Here is a 27,655-nt window from a genome sequence, read left to right on the forward strand (position 1 = left end):
TGCTCCAGCAGACCTGTTGCATGCTGACAGCACAAGTAACAGCGCCATCTTGTGTCCATATGAGGAAAAGCCAGCTCAGTAAAGTGCAGAGAGCCGCGGACTCTGCTTTGTAGGCTATATTCTCCCGGGCGGTGGAAGCATTACGACATTTATTCAATGAGAATGAAGACGATTGTCTTCTACAGGTGTAGATAATAAAAAACTTTCTCTAGATTTTGCCTCAATTCTGACATTTCCACTGAGAGGAGAGAAGGAGATGTTTGCGACCAATATATGTTTATCTCATTTACTCATTCTTGTCTGATACACTATAGTTACTATCACAGTATAGTAATTTGCAGCCTTTTTATAATATACTTAAATAGTTTAATATTAAAATTGTACGCACCAGAATAGAGTGGCTCTCATAATGGCATTCTATTCTATTTCAGACAAGGGTGTACTGGTATGTGTGAGCAGTGAGGGGGAGAGCTGGTCTGTATTATGGTTAAACAACTACTGTCACATGTTTTAGACAAAAAATAAAGTCTTACTCAAAATTATAAATAGCAATTGATCATTTTATTTCACAGAGACTTTCTCTATGTCAAAGGACACCTGTGCAAAGCAATCTGCAAGTCACAGTCACTCTTAGAAACTCTTATGAATAACAATGATCATCATCTTTTGTTATATTTTACTGATGATGATGAATATTATTAGTCCTTCAGCCAGTGCTCGGTTCCACTTCTCTGTTTCTGTGATATTTGCTTTATATCTGCTCTTACACAAAAAGAGGAATTTAAACAGTTTTATCTGGAGATACACGGATTATACATGTCGGTGTTTAGGTGAATAAACTGTACAGGGTGGAGTTAAGGGCGACCGGAGAGGGCTGATGTTAACAAATGACCTAACCCACTGCAAAGCCATACAAACACAGCAGTTGCTATGCTCTAATCTAATTTTACAAATGCCATGACTTCCCTTATCTAGAAATCATCTCGTAGAGGAAATCAAGTTAGAGAAGTGAAATTTGAAAATAAAATAAATCTGCTCGGAAGTCTTTACAACAAAAGAAGCAGCTTTTGGACCATCAGCTGGTTACTGCAGTCCCAGCAAGCCCTCGCAGAAATCGTGGAGAGACGTGTAGGAAACATGTCTATATATAGTAAAGCGCCTTGTTGTCAAACATGTCCACATCAAATGAGTGGACATTTATGATCTGTTTATATACCCCTCAATTTCCTCTTCTTCTTTTAATGTCATGCAGTTTGGTTTTTTAAATCAGATTTGCGACTCTGAACATTGTTATTCTTTGTCCACCTTTGTCTAGAGTCCTGTTCTTTGTTAACCTCTTCCCTTACTTCAGTATCAAAGTCACTCTACTTTCACTTCGGTTTTCCTCTTATTCAGTCAAGAAAAAACAAACAAACTGATGTAGCCTCTGGACTCAGCAGGAGCCAATAAGAAACAAAAAAATTTAGAGAAAACTCAAAAACAGAGAGGAGGACGCTTAGCTCTGAGAAGCTCTGCGTGTCCAGCAGGTGGAGACAGAAGGGGTCACTGCTTCTGGAAAGAAGAGGAAGACAGAATCAACCCGACCTGGGAGAGAGAGACAAAGGTCATCACATTCACCTCTGGAAAAATGGGACTATGATAAGAGCAACAAGGCCGTTGAGGTGAAGACTTTGGATGACATTGCCAAACTGAGCCAGAAGGATGGGGTGATCATCCAGAGCCAGGATGAGTGGACAATCAAACCTTACAGCTCTGGTTGATCAGTGTGAGCTGTCGGTGAAGTAGACGAGCGTCAGGAGGACACAGGAGCTCCAAAGAAAGACCCTCATGGTTTTAGAAGGAGGAGAAACAGAAACAATCTAATGAAGCATCTGAACTCGGAGCTTCAGTTACCTGATCACATTGATCTGGATTTGTTGGATTATAACAACTTGTTTAAGTTTGAAATTTAGAGTTTAACAAGGAAATAAACCGAATATACATTCTCTGAAAAAGTGATTGAACAAAGACATGAGAGGAAAGAGAAAGAGGTAAATGAAAAGGAGGAAAGAGATAGGTGATAAAGGAGAGAACCAAAACATCCTTTCGTCTCTTCAACTAAACTTAAACACAAAGTTTGTGTTTGGGGTGACTTTTGCATTTCTTAAAAAATCTAAATCAAACTGAGGATATCAAGATTACATTAAAGACTTATTAAGATCCCCTTTAAGCACTTTAATTTGAAATGATATCGTCATTTATAAACCACGATGTAAAGTGAGACCGTTCAAACCAGTTCTGTGAAGGTTTACTGTAAGCAGGTTGGAGTGTTGTCTGAATTGATATACTGCTTGTGTTGACTGTCACTGTTGTTTACAGCTTGACACCACATCTCCCTCCCTTTATGATGAGAAGGGGAATTCACAGTCACAAGTGTATGAAATGTAAATCACAGGCAAATCAGGAGGGGGAAGTCAGGTCAGTGTTTCCTTTACAGAGGGGGCTGCAGGCTGAGCGCATAGATGTAGATACAGATATCACAAACGCTACAGGAAATTAAGACAAAGGATGACTGTATTCTTGGATAAGTAAATACTTTATCGATCCAGAGAGAAGTTTTGGAAATTGTATGTGTTTGCACAGATTAATATTAAACACACAGATAGCATACGTATGTGGGCCTCTTCGGGCAAAGACGTGGCAATTCAGGCCTTTTTGAAAAGGGATGTGAGCCCACTTGGAAAATAGCAAATGTGTCCCAAATATACCAAAACAAATGTGGGTCTCCTTTGGCACCTTTGGATGCCATGGCTGACTTGTGGCCCAGATCTGGCAAACAGGAGTGGACCATGTGGGCCAGATGGGGGATGTTGGCCAAATTTGGGCTCAAACGATTTTGCTATGTAAACTTCATTGAATTTCATCTGCTTATACAATGATTGGCACAGAATAAAAGCCGTTCTGCAACAGTTTGCTTTTTACAGTAATACACTGGACGCATAAACAATCATTCGCTACATTAATGGGACTTGAAAGTTTTATGTTTGCACTGAATACAAATATTAGAAAACAATTATTGAAACTTTGTTCATTTTTGCATCACTGATTTAGAAATATAGATGAGTCCCAGTTAAGTTAAAACAAAAGAGAATGCAGTGGACCTGAGGCTAGGGAATAAACCAGCAGGCCTATCAATAATTATCACAATATAAACTGATCAATAGCATTTAACAATAACATTTTGATTATATAAGTGGCACCAACGATAATCAACAAAGCCACGGCTTTTAATTCTAAACAAACACTTGACTCACGCATGTGAAAATAAACATGTCAAACAGATGACTTCCTTTCAGCGGCCGACATCCCTTCAAAATCCACATGCAGCCTCTCCAAACACGCACGTAGAAACACTTCCCACCTACATGTACACGCACGCACGCACGCACCCAAGCACACTGGCAGCCTCCCTCTTTGTGTTCACATGCACTTCTCTCATCCACTTCCTGTTTGTGAGCCGCTGTGATGTGCGCAGCGCAGACGTGTTTGTGCGCAACAGAAGCTTCAACGAGCAGAGACGGAGGGTGATGTCAACTCTGCTGCGCCCAGGATGTGGCTTCGTCTGTTAAACCGTGATGTGCGCTCTGAATGAATGAATGAATGAATGAACGGATGAACGGATAAGTGGATGAATGTCACAAGCACCGAGCCGGAGACGCGTTTTTGGCCTGGGACTCTTTAGACTTTGGAGACGCGCACAGGGAAACCATGGATGTTGGCCAGTGAACTGCAGGTAAGAGGAGGAAGGCAGTTAACAGGTGCATTTTATTTTGAAGGGTAAGTGTGTTTGTGTGTGTCGGAGAGAGACAGAGAGAGAGATCTGCAGATAGTTTGCTTTCTTCGATTCTGTTTCATAAATGTCTGTCAGTAAGTAAAGTTTATCCATGCAACACTTTTCACAGAAAAGACTACTACAAATTGCTCTTCAGGGCAAAATAAATTAAAAACAGAGTTAAATGTTGAAAAGAGAAAACAAACTCACACTTATACACCCTATAAAAAGAGGAATCCTGTCCTGTAGAGTGCATAAGAGACAGACCTGGTGCACATGCATCACCTGGATGTGTGTTTTAACAGATATCCCGTTTGGAGCCTTGATATGTGTCTAATATTGCTTTCATATGAAATGTCAAATAGGATATAAGGATATTGTCAATGTCCTCCAGCTTCATCGGTCTATCTGATATAGTGGTACATGTCTATACTGGGCACTTTGGTCTTCATAGCTGCTCAGAGTCCTCTCTCCGTCTCATGTTGTCTTTTAATGTCCATTATAATATCCAGGTTCATCTCTCTGCCATGTGACAGCTTCTGTCATCAGTCAGCATCACAGTTAGAGCTGGGTGATGTGGCCAAACAGCAGACTAAGATTAAAGTGTAATATTATTATTATTGTTACATTTGAACTGATGATTGCTCCTGATTGCTCCGAAGTGAAGGTTGTTTGAATCTCTTCTTCATGGACAGACCGTGGAAAGTCTAGGATATTTGTCAATTAGGGGCGCACAATGTTTTGTCCAACATCCGAGCACAATACCTGATTCAGTGTAGTTTCAAATTTAAGTCATTCCTTGTTTACTGTTCGCCCTGTAGCTTTGAGCAAAGTCCCACGTCATTGAATGTTTTCTGAGAATTCTTCCTTGTTTAAGTACATTGTGTTCTTCAATAAGGCTTGGAAAATAAAACGGAGACTATACATATATCCGAGTGAGTGACTCGTTTTTTTTTAAATAAATGACTTCTGAAAGGACAGGGGCACTTCAGGGGCCAATCAGATTTCGGAGGATTCGGCTCTGTGGGCCGAAAATGACTAACACTTCATAAACAGAAAAAACATTTAGCGAATCTCAATTATGTGTTACTTCTCCCCACTGAACTTGCACTTTATAATAAAGTTAATTTCCCTTCTATGTGAGAACTTCAGGAGTCTTGTTGCGAAGCTGATGGATAATTTAAGCGTCACGTGTAAAAGCTGGGCTGTAATATTGCTAGCAGACCCCCCCCCCCCCCCCCCCGGTTGTACCATTTTGGGAACTTCTGCTTTTACAGAAGCCCTGTATGATTCATGCCTTTATTAAACTGAGGAAGTAGAGAAGAAGAAGCACATGTCAGGCAGGCGCCTGGTTGTTGACTGGCTTTAAATGGAAGCGTGTTTGTGTTTATAATGGGAACATTGATTGTTATGTGTTGATCTCAGACGTTTGTGTCAGTACCTTAAACGGCGCCGTGAGGTTATAAGATTTCCTCTTCCCGTGCTGATTGCAGTCTGTGTGGTTTGTGTTACTGAGGACGAACAATCCATCAATTATATCTATGTCATAATTCAATTTAGTGCAATAAAAATACCATTATTAAATTCATGATTTATTTTTTAATAGATACAGAGAAATGAGACAAGGAATGCAGGCAGAGAAATCTGACCCAGAAAAACACCTTCAGTTAGACACAGTCGTCTTTGAGGGCTCCACCCAATAGAAACACTGTTGAGCCAACGCCTGTACTCAACATCCTTTTACCACATGAAGCAACCACATGTATGCAACATGTGGATTTTCAGGAACAGTATTTATTAAAAGGCACTGTACGTGAAAGAAGAAAAAAAAAGACCATAAGATGCCCCCATTACTGCTCCTGTGATGTCATCCAAGTGTCTGCAAGCCCCGACATTCATATTCCTCTTTTTATGTCTGGAGATTTTGTCACCAGTAACTTTAGTTGTATTGGATTCGACTATAACACTGTTTCCTAACACTAACACCTGATTCTCCCAAAGTGTTTTGTGGACTCACCCGCCCCTCCATCGGCAGAGTGGGGAGAAGATGAGTGAATTGTCATTTCTGGTTGAACTATCCCTTTTAAGGGCAGAGCATGTCGCACCTTGTCAAGCCCTGTGAGACAGATTGTGATTTGTGAATATGGGCTAACAAATAAAACTTGATTGATTGATTGATCCAAATCCAACCTGCTGTTGAGATAAGTCCAAGTCAAGTCACAAGTGTTAATGAGCAAATCTCAGGTCTATTGCAAGACTTACGCGCTGACTTCCATGTCCCACAGCAGTCTGAAACAAATCTTAGTCTCATGTATAAAACCTTTACAGTGTGTCTGTTTTGAGTGTCCCCTTCCAAGTCAGGTCCGACACAACATGCAGGGGGTGAATGTGTTTGGATTCATGTGAGGATGAGTAGCCGGGTAAATATAGCATTTATTTCTCCCTCCAGCCCCGTGGTAGTGTTTATGTGTTGAGGCACAATATCACTCTCTCAGTGGTTGTTGAAGACCATAACATAAGACCAATATCAGGGTTAAACCCAATCATCTCCTCCTGGCTTCATGGTTTTCATCATGCCTGTCAGATGACGATTGTTCCCTTAACGGTTTCCCAATTTCTTTTACAAATTGATCAATTACACAATCAGTTGTAGTACAGTCATCTCCTGTTGTTGAGAAATATAAACTGCTGGAGATGTGTCGAGCTTGCACTAGAAAAAAAACAACCTGGATTGCACACAGATACCACAGATGTTGGACACGAGGCGCACAGTCCCACACTGTCACAATGTGTAGATGGCATCTAGCTGAAGTGATTGAAGTCTCCCAGCTCAGCAGTGTGTGTTATTCACAGCATCACATCCTGTTTTTCTCTTTAAAGCTGTGCTATCAGTCAAATCTTCATCTTCACCTTTATGACACATGGTTTGACGCCTACACCCACCGTGTGTGTGTGTGTGTGTGTGTGTGTGTGTGTGTGTGTGTGTGTGTGTGTGTGTGTGTGTGTGTGTGTGTGTGTGTGTGTGTGTGTGTGTGTGCGCGCGTGTACGCGTGTACAACACACCTGTTGATAATAAAATACATATTCGGTAATGTCAGCTTTCTAAGCACCCACACTGTTTTTCATATCACATTTGGAAAATGCAAAGAGATTCAGTTTTTCCAAAAAGAGAACAGAAGAATTGTTCATGTTGTTGTTGAACTTGAGCAGACAAAGACTCACAGTCCTGTCTTGAGTCGCCTCTGGCCAATAACCTGATTTAACAACTCATGATATTTGCATCCAATTTAGTTTTTATGAGTGTTCATTGAGGAAGTGACGACCAGAGGCTACACAGTAAGGTTTTCAAGTGACAAAACAACCCGTGTGTGTTGATGCTGGAGTTAAATGCAGAGCAAATGTTGCATCTCAGTGTTTTTTTTAAGCTGATACTTCCTGTTTGGGTTTTTAGTTGTACTAACTATACCATCTACTTGGGTATGATAATAATAAGTTGCGGTAAAACTAAAATAGTCTAGATTCATTACGAGAATAGAATTATTTGCAAATACCTTTTTAAAAAACGTATTATTAATAATAATTTATTTTTGTATCGACGCAGAGGAGGTTATGTGTTCAGTTCATCCCTCTCTGTTTGTCTGATTGTTGGCGGGTTTGTTAGTTAGCACGATTCTGCAAAAACTACAGAACAGATTTTCATGAAGCTCAGTACAGGGTCAGGGAAGGACCCAATAAATGTTGGCGCAGATCTGGATCAGGTGAAGAAAGAAGCTCTTGAAGCTCAGATGTGAAATCAACTTCACTGTTTTGCACAGAGTCACAAAACAACCTGAGGGATTTTATCACACACACACACACACACATGCACACACACACAGGCTTCACCTTAGTTTGTAACAAGAGATCCCCTCCATCGGCCTTTGTTCTCACCGGTAGCGACTGTTTGAACTAAAAGGAAGCACTTAGTTACACCAGGGCTTTGGAGTTGGACCAATGTTGTTTCCTAAAGCCATAAGAGACCAGTTCACATCCACAGGGTCAGCAGAGAGAGAAAGGGAGAGGGGGAATCACAGCTCTGTTGGGCCAGCAGAGGAAGACTGGATGTGAATATCAGACTCTATCAATCAGGTGGGGGCTGTGAAAATGACAAGCATGCATTTATTGTAGAACACGCACGCACGCACCCATGCCTGCACGCACAAACATGCACACACTCTCCTTACTGGTCTGTGGGAGTGCATCTAAGAGTCTGATCACACCACAACAATAGGGAGGCACCTGCTTCCTCAGCAGAGCAGGGGAGCTATCTTCCTGTTAGGAAGCAGTTGATTATGGGATCAGTGGGGGAGATGGGAAGCAGCCCGTGTGGATTGAAGGAGAGGAAAAAGAGGACAGCATGAGAAAGAAAAAGAGAGACACACACACACACAGGTGAAGGTTTTGTCTAGGAGATGTTGATACTCGTAGGGCTACACGAGGAGTGCAAGGGAGCTGGAGGAAAACACAGCTAGAAGCAGCTAAATGATGTACTGGGCTTTCTCAGAAACCAGTTTGATGTATAAATAACGATATACCTTCACCACTGTGACACAATTCAAGATGACAATGCGGTTCATCTCTTCAATTTGCAGCTATGGGTTGATATAACCTATTTTAAAGGTTTACTTTCCTGTGTACGATGACCTGACTCAACACTGAAAACCCATGACAAGATGAATGGGCTGCCTGTCTGAGCAGCTGGGACCAATATGATCTGGGTTGACTTTAAAAAAAGGTTATGTTCTCCCCCTGTCCTGTTGGTTTTTGTCAGCAGGATTACAAAATTACGCGTATTTCCGCCAAACTTGGTGGAAGGAAGAGACATTTTCACCAATTTACCAAGGGTTACTTGATGGATCTCCATGAAAAGATTTTGGCATATTCTACAGACTGATATTTTGTATGCAATTTGGTCCAGCTTGATTGAATTTAAGGGAACTGTCTGGCCTCGGCAGCGGTGTGCGCTCCACTGAGTGCCCCGTTCTAGTTTGGTGCTCTTCCTGGAACCATGATCAGTGTGATGACTAAATGGTTTTCATGTTGTTTCAGTGGTTTCTCGCGGCCCCTTCATTATTGAACGTTAGCTCTCGGCTAATTGTAATGTCTGCACGGTAGCTTCAGAGATTCTGATTGTTCCTCGCAAAACAAACTCTGCTTGTTATTGTCTGACTGCTGCAAGTTTTCAAACCATGAAAAAGTGGAAGTGACCTTGTTGACTCGCAGAGATGTGCTGCATACATCCTCTTATGAAACCTCACAGAATCACGCATTTGCAACACGACTCAACCGTACGTCAACAACTATGATGACACTCAGGAGTGAAGTTTGCTGGGGTTTCTTCTAACACACTCAAGCATCAGAAGTGTTGTTGCTTGCCGCCACCATACCTTCTTTAAGAAAAACGGTTTAATGAACCCTGGGACAGGTTCGCCCTGAAAAAGGATCTCCCTCTCTGGGATGGAAGGATGCATTTGTTAGCAGCATTTGGAGGAGCCTTTGAAATTGGTCTTGTCATGGGGGTTTGACACCATGTGCTGTGAAGTGCAGCCTATGCAGCCCCTGAATTGAGACACAGCTTGAGTCTCCCTCTGCCTGGTGTTCAGTGCCTTCAGCCTATGAGACAACATGTTCACCTCAACCTCTTTCCTCTACATCCAATACATTGACTCCCATTAGACCCTTCAAATTACATATTGTAAAGGCATGGTGTTAGCTCTTAAGAATGATCCTATACAGTGGTTGTATGTACCAGACAAATGACCTGATATCTTCAACAGGACTATTACTGTTGGCAGAAAAAAACTTTCCTCGCATCGTGCCACCTCACATAAGGTCTTCCCCTCTTTATTACATTTGCATGTCTCCATTGACCCCCGTCCTCATGGCATCTGACTTATTAGTTCCTTCCACTCCCACCGGGCTCTCGTCCAGCTCTGTCCACGCTGGACAATGACCGGAGCCCTCAGCACAAGTGTCCGATTTGCTCACCTCCATACACCACCTCAGTGCCTACTCGGGGACACCTCTTCCAACACAATACCTCTCGGGGGAGGAGGGGCCGCTGAGAAAAATCAGCTGCATGGATGTGTTGTTTACTTGTGGAGCTGGTGGTATTGTTGTTGAGAGGTAACTGCAGGAAAAAGAGCAAAGTGCTGGGGGATAATTTGGCTGCTTGAACCTGCAGCTTCCTGCCCCACTCCTCCAAATGGTGTCAATGGGAAGGTCGTTTGTACAGTGAATGTGTGTTTCTACTGTATATCTCATTAGGTATATCTCTTAAGAATGTACAGGCAGTTGCTTGTGTAACACGTGCAGTCTACAATTCCTCAATGGTTGTGTGTTGTGTAGCTTATGTTCCCCTTTTGTATATCTTAGAAAGACCATTGTAAGGTTTTAATGAGAAACTTGCCTGAAGGTGTTAGAATCGAGCTAACAGTACAAACACATCTTGAGCTGCACGTTGTATCCTGTTTGTTTCATTCGTTAAGAGAAACAGTTGTGTGAAGTAGTGAATGATTCTGTGGTGAAGCGTGATGCCATTTAGTGTTCAATCTACTAAGATTCAAACCACAGAATAAGAAAAGAGAAAGACTTGGGAACGCTGAATATTGATGAAGGGAGGAGAAGTTGGTGAGGTTAAACTGTAACCGCAGCTGCTTGAGGATGTATTCATTGAGTTTATTGAGTATTTCATTTTTCCTGTTGGTTTGTTAACAGTCCCGGTTCTGCGTATTTGGTTGAATCGTTTTCTCATACAGGAGTTGGGCTGACTGTTGCTTTATCCTGGCTTCAAGTTGATTATCATTATCATGTTATTCTAAAGTAATGGCTACGGGCGAATATCGATCAAATCATTCCAGAAATCTCTGTCTTTCTGTAGGTAAGAGAGTTGTCCAGTGCTCTGTAGCAGGGGCGGCTCAGACTCATCAATGTAACTAATGTTTTCCAGTTTGCACGTTTTAGTCGAGCTCCACTGAACTTTGAATAAACAGATGAACAGCACTTTGTGCAGCAGCGGTGGAGCAGCTTCGGGTTTCTGTGGACTATGTCCTGCAGTTGGTTGCAGCTCAATAACTACAGGTCATTTTTACAGTTTATATATTACAGTTATTATCAGACCAAGGAGGAAGATGTTCTCTTTCTACTGCTACAAGCTTTGACAACATGCGTTTTGATTTGTTAGACGTGCACATGTTGTATTGGTCCAAAAACCTAAGAGCCTCAATATCGCTTAGTAAAACTTTGCTTTGATTGTATACAGGGTTAGAAAAATTTTAGTAACGTGAACGTTTTTCACACGAAAACTAAATCAAAAACATTGTATTGTGTGCGCGAAGTCCTTAAAGTGGCCTGTGGGTGGAGCATCTCTTTGGGGCAACGAAGTGAGTGAGTGAGTGGGTGGGCGAGAGTGAGTCATTTATTGCCACTATTCACTTGACAGCTTTCATTCACGGCTTTATATGAGTTGGGGAATTTCTCACAGGCACTGGGGAAATTTTGAGAAAATGTAATCAGTCCAAAACATCTTTGATGTCACTGCTGATTCCTGCCTCAGCTCCGACTTCACTCCGCAAGCAACCCCGTGGCAGATTAGTTTAGATAAATGTAAACTAAATCTGTAACATATTCAGTTATATCTTTATACAGCTTATCAATGTGGTCTAAAATAGTTGTGGTTTGTGTTTCCAGCATGCGGCTACATGTTACCAGAAAAGATCAAAAAGACCAAATCTTAAAAAAGCTTTGGACTCTTTTTCTTTAGGGAAGTGTTTGTTCTGCAAAATCGGACGTTTCCCAGTATTGGCATGCATGTAATGTAGAGGTAGCTTTAAAAATACATCAAACATTAGCAGCAACCTCATAATTTTATTTCAATAAAATGAATGAAATCAACATCAACCATCTTTCACATCAAATTTCATCAAATTAGATTTCCCCAAAAATTATTCATATATCCCAAATAGCCAGCTTATCTAAGTTTGTGTGAAATGGACAATGTGTTAGGCAGATGCAGAAATTTTGTATATTTTGAAATGAAATACAAGGGTAAATGACTGGGGATAAGGTTATTACAACAGAACAATTTGATCCTCAGCCGTCAGTAGAGCATTAGTTTAAATGTAGAAATGGATAAAAGGGGATTTAACCACATTTCTTTAGTCGCCTTACTTACATAAACAAATCATTTGTGTGATGAAGTCACTGACGGGACATCCCTGGTATGTTGTTATAGAGACTGTGTATGAACGCTGGTGACTTCTGTTTTCAAAACAGAACTGAAACCACTTACCACACCTGGGTTGCCCAGAGTTGCTGCATGAAAAACAACCCGACGCACGTATAAACTGAAAGTCCAAGAAAAAATGTGAAGTTCAGCACATCCTCGTGTCTTCAGTGCCGAAGATGTGAAGCAGCCACTATGTTAATGTGGTAACACTGGAATAGCACGCTAGACTGTTTTCACAATCACCCCTATCGACAGCAGTTTCACATCTTGACCACAGCCCGAAGAGTTGATGTTTTCAGTTTTGTTTGTATTGACTGTTGGCAGGAGGACAAAACCCCTGCTGAAACTGTTATAGAGAAACTTAGACGAGGGGGGGGGGGCAAGGTAACAAAAAGCTTTTGGATCATTTTTCGATAATGTATAAATCGCAATGAAAAATGTTTTGTTTAAGGAAAAAAAACATAAGAACCATGAGTATGTTAAATTAGGTGCAGCTTGAATGTATTCAAGGTGACTGTTGGGCCTTGGTGGAGGTATTTGCTCTACTGGGGGTCATTCTTGTGTTTTCATTGGTTGTTCTTGGTGGATGGAGGGGGAGTGGGCCTTGAGAAAACTCTCCGGGCATATTTGGAAATTATTTCCCATGCAGTTAATTGTGCGTGGATTTGATGAAAGAAAAGCATTTATATGTGAAATCACTGAGTCCTGTGTTTCTGTTCTAAACCATTGATAAAATGTATATTGTGAAAAATGTATTGTTTTAGTTTGCTTAAATGGTGCTGCTGTCAAAGCTTGTTAGTTAATGTTTACAGTTGAGAGTTTGCATTAGTATGTTGATGTTCCTCTTAATATTGGTCTTATTAATAGTGGATATAAGTATTTCTTCTTTTTCATACTTGTCAATAGGGCTCCTGTGTGTAAAACTAGATAAACTGTCAATCATTCTCCTGCTTTACTTCTTCCTGGTTTGTGCTCACATGTTGATGGACGTGACTGTCATTGAGCAAAAGCTTAAGGTGTTTAGTTCTTGTTGGATTTTATATTTTGAATTCATCACAATCCACGTAACAGTTTTTGGGACTTCAAATAGAACCTGCTGATCTGAGGCAGGGCAGCCTCCACAGACTTGCCAGACATTTGTCAAATGAAGATGAAGATTTTTATAACAGAGAACCAAGAACATATATATATTATGAAACAAGCAGGCATGTGTTGTGCTGTGTGGGATAGTTCAGGAGTGGTATTGCAACAAAGCAGCAGCAAGCAACTCGCATGTCAACACCATACATTTGCCTTTATGGTTTGAGTATCTTCTTTGACTAAAGATCATTTTCATACCTACCAGGTGATTTGCCTTCATGCAAAGCAGATGTGATAGCTGTCGCGATACTGTGCATGAAAAGAGAGGAGTGTGTGTGCAAACATTATGCACCCCCACTAAAGAATTTCAAGATAATACAAACGGATAGAAGTTGAGTGTCCTATGTTGATAGTTAATGTCAGGTCTCTCTGCTGCCCCTCCACAGAGCCTGAGCGGTGAAGATGCAGCACACCTCGTGCACAGAGGACAGAATCCAGCACGCTCTGGACCGGTGTCTGGACGGGCTGAGACGGAGCCCCACAGCGGCACACCACTGGAACGGTAAGACTCCACAGGATGACACTGGGACACGCTGAGAGGAGTTTGGTTTTTCAGCGCATGCGGCACAAAACCTACTGTATGGATTACCACTAAACTCTGTGGAATGATGCTGTATGAGTTGGGGAAGAACCTGTGGTGTGGATCCAGATCTGGGGGCGGATCCATTCATTCGATTTATTCCGAGACGGTGTTAGTTTTTCGACATTGTTGTGAACGTACTATTGCATAAATCTTCAATCATGCATTTATGAGTACTGATTGTGGATGCATGTTTTTTTAGATCTTATAAATGAGAACTCGATGTAAAGACAGTTGGGTTTTTGACTGTATCTCCTGTTTTTTAAAGCACAAAGAGAAACTGAACTGAAAACACAAAGAGAACTGAAAAACATACTTGGTTATAGAGTAGTTCCCAGGGAAGATGGAAACCTAGGTAAGATGTTATTACTCTTGCCTTTAAGCAAGAAGGTTCTGGGTTGGAAACATGCAATGAAAAATTGCATGTTTTCTCCAGGTGTTCTGGTTTCCTCCCACAGTCGTGCAGGTTCTGTTGATTTGTGACTCTAAATTGTGACGAGGTGTGAGATCGAGTGAATGGTGGTTTGTCTCTGTGAGGAACCTGTCCAGGGTTAGGCTCCAGGCTCTCCCCGCGACCCTCAGAAGGATAAGGAGTATACAAGCTCATTGGAAAGATTTACTCTGACACTTTTATTTAAAGCAGAATTAATATAAAACCAAGTGTAAAACCAAAAGCCACATCGAATGATTTAGCAGCTCTGCCCAGACACTCATGATCTCGTGTAGGATCAAGGCTTCCCTTTCTTTGAAATGAAATGTAACACCTTTTCTCAGAAATTTCAGCCCCAGCCGATACATTTGGACGAGATATTTGCTGATTGCTGCGATAACTCGCACAGAAGGCCGTTGTTTATCCTCACTTTGTCGACACAAGGCCGTCGTGTGAGTGGCGCTCCGCCAGCAAACACGGGGCATTCGAGTTCACGGGCGCCTGAGCTTGTTGTCGGTGACGCTGCTGCTGTGCTCTCATCAGGGAAATGTGTTACTGGTTGCTGGAGGAAGTTGTGTGAATCGACAGGTGAGAGGAAGTGGTGCCACGGAACCGCAGGGTGTGAGTGAGGCATCAGACTCCCACACGTCAACCAGTTCCAGATAAAGAGAATCATATATATATATATATATATATGCAGACAAGTGCCGTGTTCTGTGCCCTGACATAAAAAAAAAGCTAAAGCTGCACCTATAGTTTTTCATGTTCTTCTCCTCCTCACTTCATTGTTCCAGTGTCGGTAAACAGTGTGACGAGTTGGTATCAAGATTACAGTGGCCACAATTATAATGTTATCAGTATTATCACAGTATTTTTAGTGTTCAGTAGTTTTTATAATTCAAATGATATGATTATAATCAATATGATACTAATAACTGACCCCAGAAATTCTACGAGGGCTTCCAGAGAAACCAGAAACTGTTTCATCCCTAACCTGTATAGAAGATTTCCTGGGATGTGTTTGTTCTCTATGAGACTGATCACATTCATGTCAACATGCACTTGTTTACAAAAAGTTACATCTCAACAGAACCATCACGAAACTCTGAGGTTCATTTCCGTGCTGCCACCTTATCAAAATTAACCCCCGGAGCTCATGATGCAAATACACCTCTGAGCTGTAAATAGACGCCACACACTATGTGTTAGAGATGGTATGATAACGCTCCTGTGCACAAAGAGCAGCGGAGAAATGAAGTTGCCGACAGGATGCTGGAAAACTTTTGTGTGACCTGAACAGCTGCTGATGTGTTACCTCCTTGGAAACTGAGTTTGAGATAAAGGGATCAGTAAAAAGTAATCAATCAATCAATCAATCAATGGAAAGTTGGTTGTGTTAACGGCCTTAGAGAACCTTTGTGGATTGCTGCGGACCTGCGTTTGGTTCATGGCAGTTCAGCAACACCAACCACCACACTACTCTAACTTATGGTGTTACATTCGCTTTCATTTTAGTACGCTAGGATTTCTTCTGTTTTACAGTTGAAATGAAATACCTTATATCATATAATGTTTCACTGTTTGTTAAAGTCCTCCATCAAGGAGATTAGAATTTCATGGTGTGTGCCACAGCTTTGCTCAAATCCCACAAAATACATGTATTCTTCTAAATGATCTTGAGATCAGTAAGTATCACGTGTCTTTTTCTTGATCTTCTTCTGCATATGAACCTGTGAATACACACGTGCTGTGTTTCAGTGCTGATGTGCTCAGCGGGTCAGTCCATGAACCGCTGGAGCCTGGAAGAGTTGGTGAAGAGAGACCCCGAGAACTTCCTCATCCTCTTACAGCAAATCATCATAAAGACCAAAGAGGTGAGAGAACAGAGGGCAAAGGTCGTGGTCAAAGGAAGCATATTGTCCAGTGCGTGCATAGTTATTCTAACAACTTCCTCTCTCTCTCTCTTACTGTTATTGTGTATTGATTTAGGTTCAGGAGCAGTGTCAGTATGAGCTGGTGGCTCCCCTCGCGATCATGTTCTCCTCCACTCTGCTTCAGGTACAAATCGTCTCCATCCAAACGTTAAACCATTGGTCACCTCTCAGTGACCTTCTTAGTGTTTCACATACACATCCTAGTGTTTCACATACAAAAGATGAACTTGTTCCTCAATTCAAAACCACTGTGATGTTTTTTAAAAGTACAACTGAGTCAAAAGCCTCTAGCACAGTTCCAAAAACATCTTTGTAAATCACAGCGTTTGCTGGCTTGACAAAAACAACCTTCAGCACATAAATATGCTTCTGTTTTGCAGTCAGGCGTTCACAGTGCAAGGCAGAAAGGGTTGTTTTTGCTGTCACACTGTGGTTGTTCTTTTCAGGAGCTTTGTTTTCAGATTTCAGACCAATAGTGTCAGTAAATATGTTATAGTGAAACAGCCTCATAGGAACACCCCAGAGCTCATCTGTCAGATATGAAGCAGGGGATTATGTTGCCATTTGTTAGTTTATGAAAAATATACCTTTGGTTGTTATTCATTAAACCTAGACAATGGAAATACATTACATCATTACTGTTCTGTAGTTATTTTTACCTTATAATGTAACATTTATTTTTTTCATTTTTGGGTGATTTATTTAGTAGATTATTACCTAATTATTCCCTAGATTCCTGTTTGAAAATTTACATAGTTTATGTAATGGTAATTATAAACAGATGCTATGCAGTGGACATATTTGATTCTGGAATTATATAATGTGGTGCACAGTGCTTGCATGTACTTTGGGTGATGTGATGAGTTTCCCACGTTGTAAGATTCAAACATTAAACGAGTTTAAAGTAAGTTTATTGTTGAGACTAGGAGTTAAACCCTCACTATAATGATACTGAGCTTGATTGTAATAACTAAAACTTAGAACAGGATCAATTTGAACATTTATGTTCAAATTCCGTTGCAATCCTTATGGAGCAATGACTTCAGGTTAATGATGGGTTTAATTTATCGAACTATATTTTACAGTAATAATAGCATCACTTGCTCTAAAGTAAACCCTCTGTTATAGTAAGTCCACACTTATTCACAGTCATTTTTAATCATAATACATTTTTGATGACACTATATTTTTTTTTAATCTATCAAAGATAACTTAATCAAGAACCCCCCCAAACCCCCCCGCCTAATAATATTTTAGAGTCATTAATAATGGAGATAGTTAGTTGATGGTCTGAAATGCAGGCTTAGGGGGCCCATGTCAACTCATATAGTTCAATCATAAGACATGTCCCCTCTATCCAGTCTCAACGTGTCTCAACACAAGCCTGATCGAATGCCTGTCTTGTGTTGCAGACACCTTTCTGTCCTCCAGACACTGAGCTGCTGCAGGAGGCCATCGAGGTGTTTCGCTGCTTCCTCACCTGGCCGGAGCCATACTGCAGTGTGTGTAAGAACCTGCTGTCCACACTACAGCAGGAGCTCAAGGCCCCAGGTAAAGATGGAGGACATTGTTCGTGTTAAGTGCATATCTTTTTCTCTATGTGTCTATTTCTGACCGACTCGTTCCGTCTCTAACGCACAAGTTCTTCAGCTCATGTGTTCACAAGCGTTTTTCCAACTTTCCCAACCTCTCCCCCTAGTGGTAGGTCAAATTAGAATTGGGCTCGCTTGTACTACAAACAGCAGCATCACAGAGAGGAACATGATAAAGGCACGTTATTCATATGGATGTGATATCGTTTTAAAGCTGATGGAAGTTCAGCTTTTACAAAACAAAGAAAAGCAGAAGCCACACGTGAACACCTACACTGAGAGTTACAGGAATGGTCGACAGAAGGAACACAAAAAATAAATACTTCGCTAAGATTCATCATAATCTCTCAGACAGGACAGGATATAGATTTTTATAGATTTTTCAATCTTTTATGAATTGAATTTTTCATTTCCAATATTTAAGTGTGTCATGTATATATATATATATATATATATATATGTATATTTATGTGAAGACATGATATATGTATCTATCTGCCACTGTAACTCTGACTGTGTTCCTCTCCAGTTGTTTGTTTAAAACCATCAAATCAAATGTTTTTTTCTGTTGATTTTTTCCTCTCAGGGATTTCCTTTCAGAGACTGGTGAGAGAGGAGCAAGGCCTCAGCACCTCCAGCCACAGCTCCAAGATCATGTAAGTCCACAGAGTGTTAGGCTCACTGAATCCTGTCTGTGGTCGTGTTATACATACGTCGATAAAGTCTGTATTTTTCTAAAGACTAAGAAAACTATAGAATGACACATATGTACTGTGTGTGTACAGTTTCTCACAGCTCAATTGCAACTTAGGTGATGTTTCCATGACTATTGGTGATATTCACACCTAATAATAGCAATCTGGCTGCGTGGGGGGGTGAAACAACTTTCTACATCCTTTGAAATTTGTCATCAGTCCACCTCAGATTGTTTATTATCTCTGCACTCTAGTACCTCCTGCTCTCTCGTTGAGATGTTTTCCCCTTTACCTCTGTAGTTCAAAGAGAGTTTATCTGATCTTACGTCACACTTAATATAACGATGCAGCACTTTCCTACAGTTAACTCACTAAAGTAACCAACATTTGTGGTTAGCACCTATTGTAGGTGTTTAACTTGGTAAGTCCCCTTTCCTCCCCATTAAAACCTGTTTGCATTCTCCACATCCACACACTGGTGACATCATGTGTGTGCTCCCTGCAGGACTGTGCTGCTGATGAACCCGGGTGAGGTGCCCGCCGACTTTCTCTCCGTGGCCGAGCAGCTCAGTCAAATCAAGCACTCGCAGCAAGAGACGTACATCACACTGATCAAACACGCCTTCCAGTCCACCCTGGGCACCAAGTACCCTCTACAAAGTATCCACAGAGCCCTGCAGGTACCTACTCAAAGCAAATACTCCAAAGATGGACGGCATGACAGCTTCACAACGTGTATTGATCGCCATCTGGTGGCTGTCAGAAGTATAGAAAACTCTGTGTCCTCTGTTACTGGATTAGAGATGAGCCAGATTAAATAGTACAAGTGCATTCAAACATTTTAGGGACAGACTCTGATTCCAATATTCAGGGGATGCAACTTGTTTCCGGAGAACAGTTTTCATTTCTGGATAGTGGGAGGAAGTGCTGTGTTTTCCAATTCATTTAGAGTCTGTGGCTCAAAGCAGTGGTTAGGAGGCTCATATTGGAAGTTCTCAGGGAAAGTATTTCAAGATATTAATGTCTTGATTGTTTTTCAGATAAACACATAAGTTTATGTTTCCTTATCAAAGGATATCTGACCTATCAGTTTAAACTACATTTCACTTTAGGCCCTGTTTGCATGCATTTCAAATGAACGATGGTAGATTATAATATTTCAAGGTAATTGCATAGAGATTTTACTTTATATGACCATGTAATCAATATCAAGGATATATGTAGCATTATATGTCTACTACACTTTAAATCCATATTTTTGATTAAAACAATTTATATGAATTATTAGAACGATTTCTTTAAACTCTAATAAGATTCTTATTTTAGATTTTACAACGGGGGTGATAATAGAGGAATGATTAATATATATTGTCTCATCTTTGCAGGAAAAACCTGTGGATGAATTGGGTGAGATCTTTTCTGTGGTAAGCGACATCTTGGAGACGGCCGCTGCCATGGCTGACCCTCTGACGGGACGTGACCATGTGATCCAGGGTCTGGAGGGACTGAGGGAGAGAATTAGAGTCCCAGCATCCAACGGGAGGAAGTGTGATGGTAAGAGGATGGATTTTATGATACACCCAGTATATCACATGATTTGGATATTTCAGGTTCTGGTTAACAGCGCTCTGATTGGCTGTTATTTTGCTTTGTTTCCTGTCCCAACCTTGCAGGGATGCTACAGACGCTACCACTGCCCACAGCCAAGTGTTACATGGTTCACTGGGAGAAAGACAACTTTGGTAAAGTATTCAGTGTGAGGCCTCTTGTCTCATAATTCATATATGATAATGTGCAGTTTTCATTTCTCCTTTCAGTGCCAAGAAATCTATCTTCAATTTGAATATGACACAATAACCCTATTTCCAATACAATGCATATTCCATTTAATTTGGCTTTTGCTCATTTAACCCCAACTTTGGTGATCTTTAGATCTGCTGAATGTAACTCATGTCTGTCCGTTTGGATTCCTGCAGATGATCTGAACACCCTCCTGGAGCACAGCCCTGACGATCTCAGCGCTAACAGGCAGGCTGAGGAGGAGGAAGAGGAGTTAGACATTGATGATGACGATGAGAGGGATGGGAGAGAGTTTGATGAGGAAGACGAGGGGGAGGAGGATGAACAAGACAAAGAAGAGGAGGAAGTAGATTTGCCTTCTATGACTATCATCCCTAATGGCTACAATGTTAACCACCGTGCCTCCACCTTCTCCACCATCTCGTCCCTGTCCACCGCTTCCAAAGACTCCATGTTCTCCACCCTGTCTGTGACCTCGGAGTCCTACGCTCAGTCGCTCTTCTCCGTCGCCTCCGGAGCGGACAGTGACTACGTCGACGATTTCGAGGACTATATCGGCTCGTACCCTGTTGTGGAGAAATGTTCGCCCAAGTCGAGTAAAGCCTTGCCTCGGCTCAGCCAGCACCTGCACCGGTTCTTCTCCAAGAGCCCTCGCTCACTGTGCCGTGCCAAAAGCTTGGGAAACAGAGAATCTAAAGACCTTCTGGTGGTGCGAGAGAAACGCTCCAACTCTCTGCCGCAGCAAGTCCAGCTAAGCAGCTTTGAGCCGCTACTCCAGCCCCAGAGTCAAACTCTCAGACATGTGTGCTTCAGACGGAGGCCTATTCTGAGCAGTGACGAGGAGAGTAAGAATATCACACTGAGGGTGGTTGTATTTGGTGCCGATCATGTGGCGGGGAAGGTGGCCCGGGCCTATGACAGCCTGAGGCGGAAGGAGAGCGCGTGTCCACGTCTCAGCAGGGTCTTCAATCTTCAGTTCTACTTTGTGCCGGTGAAGAGGGACTCGGCTGGAGGTCACCTGGGGTCACCTGTACCTGTGCCTCAAACTGGAACGCCAAAAGGAGCGGCCCTGTCTAATGTAAGAAGAATAATCAAACCCCAACCTAACCTCAAACACCGAACACAAAGATTGGGTCATAAATCCATTCTTGAGATTGGGTGTATAAGAAAGCCAGATTTCGACATGGCCACAGCGAAGAAGGTAAATAATTTCTATAATTTCTGCTTTTTGTTTAAAGCAGGGTCTTCACCTCTCGAGCACAGGGGACAGTACCAATGACATTGCCCATCTCCTGGGTATGTTGGACCCTTGGTACGAACGAAACACCCTCAGCCTGCTCAACCTGCCGACCAACGTTGTCTGCCAGGTACAACTGGAATCTGATTCCTATTCTGCTTCACATTAGTTATGATTATATAACAGCATTAGGCCCACATCAAGGAAAATAAAATTTTGATTTTGTGATTAAAGTTGTAATATTACCTAAAATAAAGTACATTTTAGGCTACCTGTCATTTTACAGGGGAAATATCAGAAGATCAGTCGCCTGCATATAAGGAATGTGGAGCATCTTGTTAAAATATACTTTAGTCTAGGTTTTACATGGAACAATATCATGAGTGACAGGACTTTGAAAAGATTGTGCCAGAAACTGTGTCTCCTCTCGTTTCTTACTTTCTGAAGTATAACAATGTGCTTGTTTTGAGATTATGGAACGAGGAGTGGACCTATAGGTTTTCCTTGCTGGTTATTCCGAACCAACATTTTTTCTATCTTTATTAATTAGTATCACATTTTTTCCTCATTAAATTAGGAAATTTGTCTCATAATTTTACAATATTATTCTCAAAATCTCTTGTATTTATGTCCCTAATACTGCGTTGCATCATTCAGACCTTTCCATAGTGTCAACCCCTTTGTTCATGTTATATCCTGCTGTGTGATTGTATTAAGTGTAGACATTTTTAAATGTTCCTGTTGTCTTCTGCAGCAAACCTCAAAGACAGAGTCAGAGTCCTACGACGGTTCGTATGAGCAGCGTCTTCCCATCATGGCCGACCTGCTGCTGTACTACTGCCGCTACGCTACCCGGCCAGCGCTGATCCAACTCTATCAGGCTGAGGTTAGACACACTTTTACACAAGAAACACACACACACACACACACACACACACACACACACACACACACACACACACACACACACATACACACACACACACACCTCTGAATAATAAAACTGTAATATTCAGAAATATTCAGTAATCTATAGAGAATCTTTGATGTTGCAGTTGACGTTAGCCAGTGGTGAGAGGAGGACGGAAGTTTTCATCCACTCCCTAGAGTTGGGTCACACTGCAGGAACACGAGCCATAAAAGCCATGGGTGAGTGTGACACACACACACACACACACACACACACACACACACACACACACACACATATCCTAGCAACGATACCACAGTTAACCAAACCCTCCACGTTTTTCCGTGCAGTGGAACGCTTCATCGGTTATTATGAGGTCGAGACTGGACCGAATTTATGGAAATAGGAACATCTGTTATTTCCATATCATGATTCATACTTCTACTTTTTCTAGTTTCGCTCGTCACCGCCGCTCGCACTTCTGATTTTTCATTTCCTTTGAGAAGTAAAGATGTAGGGAGATAGTCAGGCCTCGTGTTGGGTGGTGGTTACTGTGGAACTGTATGAGTGAGCTTTGATTCATTACTCACTAAACTACTCGCTAGTTTTTCGTTCTTGACTCTGCCAGGGAAGATGTTTTTTCACCCATTAGGTTTGTTTGTTTGTAGGCAAGATCACATAAAAACACAGAACAAACTTCCTTGGTGTGGGTCAAGAAAGAACTTATCAAATATTGTAGCGGATCAGGGGGCGGATCCAGGAATTATTTTTCACTTTCTTTAAAAATGCCAGATAGAATGTTTTCCCCGTTTTCTTTGGGAATAATTCATGGCTCCTAATCATAGTTGAGTTAAAATGTTGCATTATTATTTAACATTTTATTGATCTAATCCAAAATGTCTAACATTTCCATGAGTCCAACATGGATTAATTATGTGTGTGTGTGTTTCCTCTCTGGATAAAGGTGCTGCCAGTAAACGGTTTGGTATTGACGGTGACCGAGAGGCAGTGCCTCTGATGTTGGAGTTGGTGTACAACAGGGTAAGATGATGTGTCATTAATTCACTATTAACAAATGTGTCAAAGATGGTAACTAAAGGCGAACAGGCTTTTACCATCAGGGCCTCGAGTCTCTGTACCAGCTTGCATGAGGAGATTAGACCTGCCGGTACTTTATTGTTTTTTTAAATCACCAGAGCAACCGTATCTTCACCCTCCCTCCCTTTCTCCTCCTCAGGTGGTTATCAGTGGGAGAAGCCAGTGGAAAAGAGAATCGAAAGTCTGTACCTCAGTGAACTTGACCAAAGCGTGCAAGAACCCTGAGGAACTAGGTAAGCTGCTGCTGCTGGCTGTGAACATGGACACTGGAGTCATGCCTCTCCCTGATGTTTATTGTTCATGATAAGATCTGAAAAGTTATAGTTTCAATTATATTTTATACGCCATAGCACTATTCTTTTGGCCCAGATTTGTGCCACATACTGGCACCGCATGTTTGCCAAAACAGGCCGAGATATTTGCTATTTTACCAGTGGGCCTCTTGAGGCTCACATCCATTTTATTGCGAAGACCAGAAGTGTTGCATCATTGCCTGAAGTGGCCCATATTCATATTCTATCAGGAATAGGTATAGAGACGGCGATGAAACATTTGCTGTCACTGTGTGTAATTGAACAGATTCAAAGATGGAGTGCCTGCAGCTCATGATGACTGAGGTTGTGAAGAGGCAGAACTGCAAAAGCAAGAAGGGCTACAACCAGGTGAGCTAAACGTGAGCGCTGTGTCGGCGGTTTGTGGTTTAAAAGAAAAGAAAAGCACCGCGGCAGCTTGCTTTCATAAACAACTCTGAAACACGCTCCCTATTTCAAGACCTCAGCGCTTCCTGGAAAGCATCTCCAACTCGTATCAGACTAACCCTCTTATCTCTCGTACGTTGAGAACAATGAGTTTCTCACAGATGTCTCGATGGTACAAGAAGCCACTACACACAGGAAACACTCATGTCTGGCACTAACGTTGTTTTTTGTTTGTAGCTTAGACTCTAGATTTGTGGTAGTCAGTACACACCTCAGAAGAGTATATTTCAATGATTGTCAAAAGCAGTGCATATTATTATATCAAATTGTATGTAATATCGACCGATTTTTATAGAATAAAAGTAAAATAAAAGTTCAAATTTCAAGTTTTATTTGTCATATTTAAGTTAACTCAGGTTTACCAGCAAGACAAAAAATGGCGGATGAGCTTTTACAGGTCAGCTCAGCACTACAATAAGATTAAAAAAAAATGTAAACTAAACATTTAACTTGGGTCAAAGAGCTCAATATAAAATGATTATGCAATACTATATATATTATAATACACAAGTTTAAAACCAAAGGAGCAATGTAGTCTGTATTATATGTATATTTTGGGATTGCACATTGAGCAGGTATACAGAGGATTGTTGGACGTGAACTGAAATATGAGTGCTGAGGCCTAATGGCGATGTTCTTTCTGTCTGTAGCAGCTGAATTTGACAGAGGTCAAGGTGGATAAGGTGCAGGTGAGCGGAGCTGGAAACACAACTTTTGCTGTGTGTCTGGACCAGGATGAGAAGAAGATACTACAGACTGTCACAAGGTGAGGAGTTGTATAGACACACGCACACACACACACACACACACTCACACAACCTTGTAATTTCTTGGTAAGGACACTCTTTGGTTTGACGCATTCCCCATCCCCTTAGCCTAGTGCTGTATACTCACACATGGTGTGCATATACGTATATATAATTGTATCAGATATGTTTTTAGTCTATTCAATTAATACCTATCTTAAATATAATTCTCTTTTAATGAATTTTATGTTATTATTTATTATTGCAATAATTTATTATAAATTGTCAGATTAGCATTCCTCATCTGTTTTAATTCAACAAACAGATGAGGAATGGTAAGAGGCCCTTTAGATCAGGATCATTTTTTTATAAGAACTAAGCTCCCTCTGCCCCGTCTGTGTTGGTGGTCTTTAAACCTTCACTTGTTTTTAAAATGTATTCTCTTATTTATTTATTCCTATACTGGTGCGACTTTAACCAAGCAATTATGGTTTGAATTGGTTTGAGGTGGTTTTAAACCCTCACGGTCCCCAAGTGCCCCTGCCTTCCTTAGCAATAATTCTGAGTGCTACGTTTTTACACCAACTTAGCCTGACCCTATTTCTAACCCTAAAACCAAGTCTTAACCTTTTAACAGCCCTTTGAACTTTTGAAGACCGGCCATAATATCCCAAATATTAAAAATGGTCCTACCAAGACAGAGTATAAGTACAGACGCACACATACAAACACGTCTAAATGTCCTCCCATTTATGTCTCCACGTTCTCTCCAGTCACCTGCATCCTTTTCAGCCATAACCCAGTTTAATCTCAGAAACATTGCTGAATAGAATGAAATCATATTTGATTTTATATAAATATATACATATATATATATATAACATCATATTTATATAAACAGGACTTGAGGCTTCAACCAAAAGGCTAATCAATCCACCAAAATCACATCACGTTAATGTGAAAGAGGAGGCTGAGGCAGCTGCTGAACTAGACATGTTGATCTAGTTGTGGATTTGATTTCCTGTGTACTTCTTCTTTAGTACTGTAATGATTTCTAGTTTTGTTAGCATTCAAACTGGTTATGTTTTGAGTACCAAGCATGAAACTGTGCGCCAGCATCAAGTTTCGGGCACGCCCTCCATCAAACCTAAATGCAACACTCCAGCGTCAACCACAGCCTGTACAAGAGTTCTTATCTGACTAACCCTCATTTCTCTCTCTCTCTCTCTCTCTCTCTCTCTCTCTCTCTCTCTCTCTCTCTCCGAAGGTGTGATATATCAGTGTGCTATAAACCCGACAGTTTCACCGACTGGAGACTAAGAAAATCCAGGACTTCCGCCCAAATCCAGCCTCTGCACCCGACCTTCTGCTCCCTCCTCTGCCTGCCCATCGTCACGTTCAGCGGGGCACTTCCCTGAGGCTGGTGACCCTCTGGTTTGGTTGGGATATGGACAGAGACTGCAGAGGAGCAGTGCATAGAATGTCACGACTTTATCTTTCCTGCCCGGTGGCAACACATGGACATGAGCAGAAGGGGTATAGCTTGAAACCTGCAGACCAGGCCGATGTGTTCATACAAACACATATGGTTTACTCCGGATGCAGTAGTTCAAATGATGATGAGTTCAAATTTGTCTCTGCCGAGCAATCATTGACTATTGTTCAGGAAACTGTTCAAGCTTCTGTCTTTGGGTTTCAGTTCCTCTTTTCCTTTTTTAAGAGAAGTGGCTTTACCCAGTAACATGAGAATTGAGTTTGGTCAAACAGGGTGAATGAACAAAGTCTTAGGTGAGAGGACAAACATGTCCTACTGAGAGACGGACTGTGAAAATGTAGAGATCCTCTTCGAGTCAAAGCAAAATAACTTTTCTCTGAATCGACCTGCATGGACATGGAGGATCATGGGAAAACGTTTACACCTGCAGAGAAGACTGTACCATGTTATTATCAGTCTACGTGACTATATCTGAGAATGGACACTATGAATCTAAACAATGATCAATTTTGTAAAATATTAAATTACACAGCATATATTTTTTAATGTTTGTTGTAGCTGTACTTAACATTTCTCCTAAGGAGTAACATCGATATCATTGTCTTAACTGGAGTTTTAAATACAACCAGCAGGGGGCTCTGTTGACATTCCCTTTGATTTCACATGTTGTACAGATGAATCCAGAGTTGGTGATTTTAAATAAAGTTTAACTTTGTAAAGTTAGTGTCTAAACCATGTTTTATAAATAGTGTTCACCTCATGAGAGGATATGGACGGAAAATATATATTTCCAAACCAAAATGCACGTTTTAATTTTTTAATAAATGACTTTTTCTTGTCATGACATGTTTTGAATCCGTTTTGTTGCCGTAAAGGGATAATAACTGGATCACCTGACTCAACGTGAAATAGTTGCACTGTATCTACGTTTATTTTATGGAATCAAAGCACTTGAACATTAGATGAAATGAATTAGGTACTTTAATGCTGTTCTCTTCTCTCCTTACACACCTTCTCTGACGGAATACTCCAAATGCAATATTGTTTTTTTATAAATATATGTATGTCACTCATGCAATTCTATGTAAGTGGTCATTCAAATAAATGAATATATTTCTATATTTGTAATCTATGTCTCCTATTGCATATTAACTTACATTTAA

At 41.1% G+C, this 27,655-nt stretch overlaps 1 protein-coding gene across 3 annotated transcripts; it reads left to right on the forward strand.

The window, feature by feature from the left end:
* The first annotated feature begins 3,477 nt into the window (after nucleotides 1-3,477).
* pik3r5 (phosphoinositide-3-kinase, regulatory subunit 5) lies at nucleotides 3,478-27,613 on the forward strand. Of its 3 annotated transcripts, none has more exons than XM_053417994.1 (18): nucleotides 3,478-3,772; nucleotides 13,604-13,719; nucleotides 15,986-16,101; nucleotides 16,217-16,285; nucleotides 17,574-17,712; nucleotides 18,340-18,409; nucleotides 18,954-19,128; nucleotides 19,834-20,002; nucleotides 20,122-20,190; nucleotides 20,425-21,326; nucleotides 21,487-21,615; nucleotides 22,240-22,371; nucleotides 22,541-22,634; nucleotides 23,360-23,436; nucleotides 23,633-23,726; nucleotides 24,073-24,155; nucleotides 24,905-25,017; nucleotides 26,265-27,613. In XM_053417994.1, the coding sequence occupies exons 2-18, from the start codon at nucleotides 13,620-13,622 to the stop codon at nucleotides 26,413-26,415; spliced, it is 2,682 nt and encodes an 893-aa protein (XP_053273969.1). In that variant the 5' UTR covers nucleotides 3,478-3,772; nucleotides 13,604-13,619; the 3' UTR covers nucleotides 26,416-27,613. The 3 variants fall into 3 exon arrangements, with proteins under 3 accessions (XP_053273969.1, XP_053273967.1, XP_053273968.1); XM_053417992.1 differs by having other exon boundaries at nucleotides 3,479-3,772; nucleotides 24,902-25,017; XM_053417993.1 differs by having other exon boundaries at nucleotides 3,479-3,772; nucleotides 21,490-21,615; nucleotides 24,902-25,017.
* The last annotated feature ends 42 nt before the right edge of the window (nucleotides 27,614-27,655 follow it).

The sequence above is a fragment of the Pleuronectes platessa genome, chromosome 3 (assembly GCF_947347685.1).
Source record: "Pleuronectes platessa chromosome 3, fPlePla1.1, whole genome shotgun sequence".
Lineage (NCBI taxonomy): Eukaryota > Metazoa > Chordata > Actinopteri > Pleuronectiformes > Pleuronectidae > Pleuronectes > Pleuronectes platessa.

Excerpts from the sequence above, each read along its gene's own strand:
- pik3r5 (XM_053417992.1), top strand. The coding sequence starts at position 13,620 with ATGCAGCACACCTCGTGCACAGAGGACAGAATCCAGCACGCTCTGGAC. Across the intron at positions 17,713-18,339 it reads GCAGGAGCTCAAGGCCCCAG|GGATTTCCTTTCAGAGACTG; the intron begins GTAAAGATGGAG and ends TTTTCCTCTCAG. Across the intron at positions 22,372-22,540 it reads TCCAACTCTATCAGGCTGAG|TTGACGTTAGCCAGTGGTGA; the intron begins GTTAGACACACT and ends TTGATGTTGCAG.